A 9,685-nucleotide genomic window follows, 5' to 3' on the forward strand; every position below is an offset into this window, starting at 1 on the left:
TTCAACAAGGTCGAAAAAATTTGAAATACTCAATGACGCACGCCAAGTACGTTAAAAAATTTTTTTTTCAATTGTTAAATTTTTAACAAAATTTTTTCTCGCTTATTGAAAATAAATCACAGCGGTACTTGGTATTTTTGTTATTTCACATCTTTTTGTAAAGTACAGAATGCTTAATTTTATCTTCCATTATTATTATTATTATTATATGAACGTGGACTTGGCGTGATTATATACAGCGAAGCTGTTTTTGTGTTGATCGTAACCTACGGTTTCTTCTTCATCCTCAACTTGTTCTCCAGTATCAGCATCAGCATCAGCATCTTCGTGATGTTCTCCGTCAGTTCTCGTATCCACCACTGATTTAACATCTTTATCAGTATCTTCATTTTCCGATACACTATCTAACCTATTTCTTGCAGTTTCTCCATCTGCGTCTTTTTTACTATTACTCAGCGTATTATTCTTATTAACTTTCAATGTTTCTAAAACATCATAATTAATTTTCAACGATATTCTCTTCTCTTGCAATATTTTTTCAATAGCTTCGCCAGTAGTATTAGCTGGTACAGACTGTTTTTTTCTGTTTCCAGTTCTACGTTTTTTCTTTTCCGGCTTTCCTTCTTCTATAGCTTTTAGTCTTTTTTCCTCTTTTTCTTTTTGCAATTCCAAATATTCAGCGTTCACAGAATTCCCCATAACTTTTTTCTTCCCAGCTTCTGTTTCTGACAAAATATAACTATCCAACTCATCATCGTCCAATCCATTAAGATCTATCTCCCCAGTCCCATTATTGAATTTATCAATTTTTTCATTTACTTCTTTAGCATTGCGTGAATCGCTAAATGAAGATGGTAATCCCATCGAGGCTATGTCCGGTCCCAACTCAATATTACTGCGCTTTGATTTTCCGTCAATTTTATCGGAATTATCTTCCAAACAATTCTGAATAACATCCACTGTATTTTCATGTATAAAACGATTTGTCTCGATATTTTCAGTATTACTGATTTCACGCGATCTCTTTCTCGACATTTGGTGCTGACTGAGTTGTTTATCAATTTCATTCTGCAGATCGTCAAACTCTTCATCGATATTCTCCAACTTTTGTAGACGTTCGCGGTCTTTTTTTCGAGTTGCTTTGAACGCCGGTGGATCTTGTTTTTCTTCCAAATCAACAGTCATGAATTCATCTAGCGTCAACGCACTTGATGGAGTATCACCGAATTCAATTAATCGCTTACGTAGTGTTGATTCATGTACCTTAACTATTTTAATAATATCACTGGGTGTACGATTAAACTCATGCAATCGTGCTGCTATTAATAAAGCAGCTCCACACAAACCTGATGGTCTTCTACCACTATGGATACTGTCACGCTTCATCCTAGTAACTAATCGTGATGCAGTTGTTGATACTTCATGAGTTTTAGCTCCAAAATCTAGTTTGCTTGCATAACGAATTATATATAAACAGGGGTCCATTGAAGGCATTGTCAAAGAAAATGCAGTAATTAATTTCAAATACGTACGTCCTAGTTCATAAACATCTATTTGAAGTACGTCGCTAATGTCAATTAATAAATTTTATGTTCTTTCTGTTCTGCATGTTATGTAAACACATGCTGCGTGACTGTGGGCTTGTTTTCGACCACGTGTTAAATTTTTAGCTAAGGCCATTTTATAAAAATTCACCGACATCTCGATGTTGTATGGTTTTAAAATTTTAAATGTAGTTGCTGACATAAATGAGTTATTCCTTTGCGTGCATTCTGAATGGTTATTTCATGAGACTCTTTGCTGTTGATTCGGTAACCACCGCCAAAACCCGACGCTGAACCTGTTGAATCACTTGCTACAAATTGACCCACGACCATCATGTTACCTGATGAAGTTTCTTCGAATGAAGTTTCGCTTACAATTAGTTGGTCTTCGTAGACCACACCACATGCTGTACATACGGAGTCTCCACGAGATGGATCCGTTTCGATGTCATTGGATCCACAGCTACGACATTTAGCTGACGACGACATGATTGCTGCTTATATTGACACCTAAAATTTAATTTATAGTTGAAATTATAACAATTACTATTAATATTACTATAATTATTACTATTATTTATGTACTTAGTCTCTATAATTATTATATGTGACGATATTCAAATGCTCAGTGAAATTTCAACAGATTGTATTTTTTTTTACACGGTAAATTATTCATTATTGTTAAATTTTTAAACGAATGTCGTTTTTTATACAGACTATTTTATCAATTGAACTTAATTTATTTGTAAACTTAACATATTTGAATGATTTATGAGCAGTATTTGTTTGTAAGTTAGTTAAATTAAACTTATCGGTATTTTGTTTTGAAATAATTTTAATCGTTTTATTTATTTAAGGTTAAGCTGTAGATAATAAATTTTTAGAAATTTTATTTTGTTTAATTATATCTTAAATAAATTTTTAAGTCAAGTAAAATTAAGTTTCCGAAAAATAATAATTAACTAGCCATCGCGGAAACTTTGTGAAAGTTAATAATTTAAAAATTTTTTCTGAAAGAAATTAGAAAAATAAAATTTCACAAAAAACATTTATTACGGCCTAGCATTAAAAACAACAAAAAAATACATAGCTAATATAGAAATTTTGACGTGGAGATCAGCATTTTAAAAAGTAAAAGTTATTTTAGTTTCAAGGTAAAGTTTTAACAAATAACTTACATATTTTAAAAATTAAAAATAAAAAACAGCAAAAATTGAAATTACACCAAAAATGTACTCGTTTGTTCTTAAATAAAATACAACTTATAAGTTTAATTTGCTGAGGAAATCGTAATAAAATAACAAAATGCATTCAATAACTATTTTATTGTCCCAAAAGAAATGATATACAATTATATATATATGTATATATATATATATATATATATATATATATATATATATATATATATATATATATTTATATATCGTTCTATATAAATTATATGTGATTTTTGTAAATTAAATTTAATGTTTTTACTTGGGTCTGTTATTTTTTTTTTGCGAAAATTTCATTAATAGAGTAAAAGTTCTGAAAACTTACGTTTAGGTTATATTCCCGGTGGATTGTTGACAGCACTCTTTCTTCGAATTTCACTCATCACTTTAAAATATTACGCGATGAATTATTAATTAAACACTACGTTCGATTTATTACACTTGATTACATTCTAAAATATTATAATGGAAAAGCAGTTTTATTTTTTAATTCACTTCATTACTTTCACCAATTTAATAATTGTTTATTAAATTTTATTTTAATCGACGCATGCGCCATGCGCATCAGAGAAACCAAATAATACGCGACCATTGAAGGGTTAAGGCAATAGTATTGCAATTTTGGCGGATTTGCAATGCTCCAATCGAATGTTTGTACAAGCGATATGACACTGAGCTTAATATATCAAGCTAGTTCACTGCCATTTTGTGTTATTATCTTTTGCAATTATTTGGAGCAATTAATTACTCCAAATAATATACGTACAATGAATCCAGCTAGTTCTCGCGGTCGCGGTAAGTTGCTATTTTTTATATATTTTTTATTTAATGATAATGACATTAATTAATATTTATTTTATATAATTAAGAAAATACTCTGGTAAAAAAAAAAAAATACTGATTGAAAAGAATTGGAAAGCGGTCAATCCATGCAAACTGTATATCTATATATACAAACTAAAGAATTGAAATTATTGAAAATAATTCGAATTTCATCACTTTTAATTCTTTTTAATCAATATTTTTAATCAATAAGGAAAATTTTTTCTCCGGCGTATTTGTGTGATAAAATGAGTTTATTTAATTAAATTTTGTATCATTGAAGAAGCCTTAATTAACCTGAATTAGCGCCTTCTGTTTCTTATGCTTTTCTAAAACAGTTAATGAAAATCAAGTTAGCCGACATTTCAAAATTTTTTATCAAAAAAATTTCAATTGAACAACTAAAATAAAAAATTGTCACATGTAAAAAAGTTGAAAAACTATGTGCAAAATTTTGTGACGAGAATATTATTATTTAAAAAAAAATTATTATAGTTAAATTTGCAATTGATCCGGTGATAGTACTATTATTTATGAAAATGAAGTTAGCCGACATTTTAAAATTTTTATAAATTTTTTATTGAAAAAATTTCAATTAAACAATTTAAAAAAAAATTCACCTGTAAAAAACTTTAAAAACTATAGTGCAATATTTTAGAAATATCTTTTTAGTTGTAATTTAATTAATAAAAAAAATCAAAAATTTTTAGATGTCTGCTAACTTCAGTGTCATTTAATTTATTATGATAAATTTTCGAAGTAGTTACAAATAGATTTGAATTTCGCGATAAACAAAATTTGTTTATTTATTTATTTTGTTTTGTAAATGTCCATGTGATTATAAGTCAAAAATTAAAAAATTAATTTATATAATTAAGAGACTAGGAAAAATTTTGTAACGGGTATATCTTTATCATAAATTAGGTTTGATATTTCTTGGGCATTAGTCATTTATGATTTAAATAATTGAGAGTAAGCAAAATTTTGTGACGAGAATATTATTATTTTAAAAAAAATTATTATAGTTAAATTTGCAATTGATCCGGTGATAGTACTATTATTTATGAAGATGAAGTTAGCCGACATTTTAAAATTTTTTATTGAAAAAATTTCAATTAAACAATTAAAAAAAAATTCACCTGTAAAAAACTTTAAAAACTATAGTGCAATTTTTTAGAAATATCTTTTTAGTTGTAATTTAATTAAAAAAAAATAAAAAATTTTTAGACGTCTGCTAACTTCAGTGTTATTATTATTTTTAATATTTATTGACAATAATACAATAATAAAAAAATTTTACGCAGGTCGTGGAAAACCAAAAAGAAGAATGAATAGCAACCGTGAACAGATTGTGGGTGCTCCACGTGTTGTGGGACCTAGGACCTACGCACACGTAGCAGCGCAGCATGTTAACACTCGTCACTCTACTGCGCTTCGTGCGAATGCTGTCACTCCGACTGCCAATGCTGCTGCTCTTGCGGTCAATGCTATTGCACCTGCTTGCAATGTCACCATTCCAACTGCCAATGCTGCTGCTGCCGCCCGCAATGTTGCTACTACTGCTGCTGCCCGCAATGTTGCTACTGCTACTGCTGCACTTGCTCACAATTATACAGCTTCTGGTCCTGGTCATGTTCCGGCTCCTGGTCCTGTCCCGGCTCCTGGTCCTGTCCCGGCTCCTGGTCCTATCCCGGCTCCTGGTCCTGTCCCGGCTCCTGGTTCTATCCCGGCTCCTGGTCCTATCCCGGCTCCTGGTCCTGTCCCGGCTCCTGGTCCTGTCCCGGCTCCTGGTCCTGTCCCGGCTCCTGGTCCTGTCCCGGCTCCTGGTCCTGTCCCGGCTCCTGGTCCTGTCCCGGCTCCTGGTCCTGTCCCGGCTCCTGGTCCTGTCCCGGCTCCTGGTCCTGTCCCGGCTCCTGGTCCTGTCCTGGCTCCTGGTCCTGGTCCAGCAATCAATGCTGCTGCCCCGGATGCAAACGATCATCTTGCTGGTGATAATGGTGCTCCTGGTAACGTGGGACATGGTGATGGTGCTGCAGCTGCTATCAAGATAAAATATCTCCAGCGATCTAGTCGCCAACTACAAAAGCAGGTGAAACAGCTACTAAAAAAGCAGTCGCAGCAACTGAAGCCGGACCTGCAACTTCAACCAAGTTCAGATCAACCCATCTCACAACCCGGCCTCAGTCCATCAATGACAGTGCAAATTCAGCCAGGTTCAGTTCAACCGATCTTACAACCCGGCCTCAGTCAGCCATTGACAGGTGTGGCTCAATCATATTTAACACACATCCCTTTTCAACCATTTATACCACAAACGCCTCTAGACTCGTTTGTTCGTTCATCATTCATACCTCAAGTTCAGCCAGCTCATCCAATCAACTTGGGGATGCTTCCCGCACTGAATTATATTTCACCACCACATCAACTCCAGTACGCTCCGTTGACACCGCAAACGATCACACACGTACATTCATTCATCCCGAATCAAATGCACCAAACATTCGGATCCCAGGTTCGTCAACAAGCAGTGCTACAACTGCTGCAACTGCTGCAAGGAACTACGCCTACAAATTTTTAAAAAAAATAATGACACTGAAGTTAGCAGACGACTAAAAATTTTTGATTTTTTTTTTAATCAAATTACAACTAAAAAAATATTTCTAAAAAATTGCACTTATAGTTTTTCAATTTTTTTACAAGTGAAATTTTTTTTTTCTTAATTGTTTAATTGAAATTTCTTCAATAAAGAATTTCTAAAAATTTTGAAATGTCAGCTAACTTCATTTTCATAAAAAATAATGAAAATTAAGTTAGCCGACATTTAAAAATTAAAAAAATTATTTTTATTGAAAAATTGACCAGAAAAAAAGAAAAAAAAATTGTCATTTGTTAAAAACTGGAAAAACTGTAAGTGCAATTTTAAAAATATATTTTTTTGTTCTAATTTAATTATTAAAAAAAAATCAAAAAAGTTAAAACGTCGGCTAACTTGAATGACTTATTATATAACTTAATTATATATAAGTTGAAATACTTATAAATATACTTATATAATTAAAATACTTATATATAACTTAAAATAATTATATAAATATTAAAATATTTACCTTAATTATTAAAATACTTACCTTATAACTAAATAATAAATATAAACAATATTTTAAAAGATTTGTTTTTTAATAAATATAATAATTATCACGAATTTAATTGTGTAAATGAATTTAACAATTTATGTGTTCGTTTGAGTTCTCTGAGCTCAAAGAGTTACCTGTTATATGCTTTTGAGCTCTTAGTGCTCAAAAGCTTGATATAAGTTTAATAATAATACACTATTCTTAAAATTTTCGAACTGCAATCACTTTTGAATGAATAAACCGATTTTTACACAGTATCTCTCGAATCAATCAACCGATTTTCACGTTCATGGCGGCAATCGACTCGGTTTTTTGAGCTCTAATAATTCTTTCATTTTTTCAGAAATGATCCGAAAAGAAATGTCGAAGTTATTTAAAAATTAATAGATTATTTAATAATTTTCAGATTTTTTTTTAACAAATACATTATGACATTTATTTTCATTATAAATTTCATTATAAATACATTTATTTTCATTATAAATTTATAAGAATAAATACTCAATTAAAATAATTACGATAATATATACACGGAAAAAAGTAAACTGTAATAAATAATAGTCGATTTATATAAATAATAATCAACTGCTAAAAATTACCATTTCAAACAGTAAAATCGTGATTTTACTAATCACTTTATAATATTTATCATTTAAATGCTACAATTTATACTTTATATGGAAGAAAATACTATTTCAAACAGTAATATTCGCTATGTGAATGTCGAAAATGTTAAATTATAATAATTAAGAATTTTGACTTTGATATTTATCATTTCGTACCTAAAAAATGATCGCATAATATGTAAAAAATATAAAATACAGTTACTAAATTTTCAGTACAAGCAACGTCAATATTTACAAAGTAAAATGGTAAATTTTAAACGCAACGCTAAAAATCAAACTATAATTATTGACTTGCTTGGACTGGTAAAATATATATTTTTAAAGTAGAATTTTTACTCTTTCAAATGTTAAATTCTTCTAGATTGAGACCCCCTTCTTCTCATCTGAGTTCTCCTTCTCCTCATAGTATGGACTATATATTAAAACAGCAATTTTTACTGTTTGAAATTGTAATTTTTTAAGATGAGAGAGTCGTTATTTACTACAGTGACAGCTAGTAATCACTTATTTTCGATATTACATTATAAATTGTGGCTTTTACACTTTTTACAGTCTGTAAGATCTGTAATATTTATATTTTTGCCATCCCGATGTCCGCTGTACTGTTTAAAACTATAAAAATTAATCGGAATCCGAGTGAATTTTACAGTTTACTTTTTTCCGTGTTTTGTTGTGCGTAATGCCACATATAAATAGCACCAGTCACAATAACATTCAGTGACCTAACAACACCAGCCTGAGAAATTTCTATACAGACTATTAGCAGTTTATTCAATGCCGATGATTTTTCACCCCATTTCCAGTAAATAATTTCTAAGCTCATGTGCCTTCACCTCTATTATCTGAACCTACTTATCTGCAGACACACTTAACATCTGAAACTCTTTACTCTTATTAAAAAAAAAAAGATTTAAAACGATTCGAAATGTCTCAAAGCGATTAAAAACGATTCAACTTGACAAATATATCGATATACATTTTGCATGGGTTGAATCATTTTAAATATTTTTTTTTAATAAGGGTATTCTCAACATCCTTTATACTACCAAGGACCAATTGCTTCGCGCAAAATATTTCAGCAGTCCTCGCGACCCGGCCTAAATTTGCCATACTGCCAATCAAACTCGCAACGACAATCAATTTAATGCCATTAGCTAGTTTTTATCGTCTCAATATTCCTGATAAATCTTCTTCCAACGGAATCATTAGTCTCTAAAGTATTATTTTCTTTTGAAAATCACCAGAATTTTCATTATTGATTTCTTCTTCATCCAATTCTCGACATCGCGTTTTTATTATCTGAGATGAGGTGATGTTTTCTAATGTATATTTATTATTTACTAAATTATGAGCGCCAATATTATTTATTTTGTAGCCTGAAGCTAGATGTTCGAAAATCTTTGGTGATATCCACTCATCTTTTGACATATTTAATAATTTTGGGACGTCATAAAATATTGCCTAAAAAAAAAAAAGATATATGTATTATTAATATTATTATCATCAGAAAAATTTTAAGATTATCGTAATGAAGAAATAACAATAATAATAATAAGTTTTTTTTAATTATTTAATACTATTACTATTATTATTATTAAATAAATTCATTCAATTTATAAAGTACAAATTGAAATAAAAATACATATCATTCACAAAGCTTCATTGAATTTTTGTAGATATTCCCTCGCAGTAGATTTTCATCAATAGACTTCTTTAAAATATAATTACAATCGAAGATGAAGGAATCATTTCAACCAATTTTGCCAACACCGTCTGTAAAAAAAAAACTTTAGTAAATCATTATTTACTAAAAAATCAAAACAATCTTAAAGAAAAAACTATTGCCCCTGATTTAGAAAGAAGATTTGAAATGATTTAAAAATGATTTGAAATGATTCAAATGCATCGGATTTGAATACTATATAGATATACAATTAACATGAAGGTAATCATTTCAAATCATCTTTCTGAATCAGGGACCTGACAAAAAAGTCGAACAACAAATTGCTGACTGAAAGAGCAAGACAAAAGTTGGGAAGTAGCATCTTTAACAAATAACTGCTGATTTTCCCCAGAAATATTCTTCGAAACATGATAAACAGTCCAGGTAATCGACATAATACTTCCAGGCCTTTGTTCTTTGGCCCTCTCTAGAAGTTCCTAGAATTTTTTCAATAGTTTAGGATTATTGAAATAGATTTTTAATCATCAACCACTCCTGCATCATTCTCACCGTGGGTTGATTACTCTGAATAATAATCAACTCCCCAATTGTGTCATGTATCCACCAAATTTTCTTCCTTTAACTGATGCATCAACGTGATGACCAGAAATAACTGCAT

General features: G+C 30.3%; 1 protein-coding gene and 1 pseudogene across 1 annotated transcript; one reads left to right on the forward strand and one right to left on the reverse strand.

Annotated features, from left to right (window-relative positions):
• Window positions 1-204: 204 nt before the first annotated feature.
• Window positions 205-2,094, reverse strand: LOC123263968 (annotated as a pseudogene).
• A 1,434-nt stretch (window positions 2,095-3,528) lies between these two features.
• Window positions 3,529-6,161, forward strand: LOC123263970 (BCL-6 corepressor-like protein 1). Its single transcript, XM_044727014.1, has 2 exons — window positions 3,529-3,556; window positions 4,888-6,161. Exons 1-2 carry the CDS (start codon window positions 3,529-3,531, stop codon window positions 6,159-6,161), a joined length of 1,302 nt encoding a protein of 433 aa, XP_044582949.1.
• Window positions 6,162-9,685: the final 3,524 nt, after the last annotated feature.

This window comes from Cotesia glomerata, linkage group LG4 (assembly GCF_020080835.1).
Source record: "Cotesia glomerata isolate CgM1 linkage group LG4, MPM_Cglom_v2.3, whole genome shotgun sequence".
NCBI lineage: Eukaryota > Metazoa > Arthropoda > Insecta > Hymenoptera > Braconidae > Cotesia > Cotesia glomerata.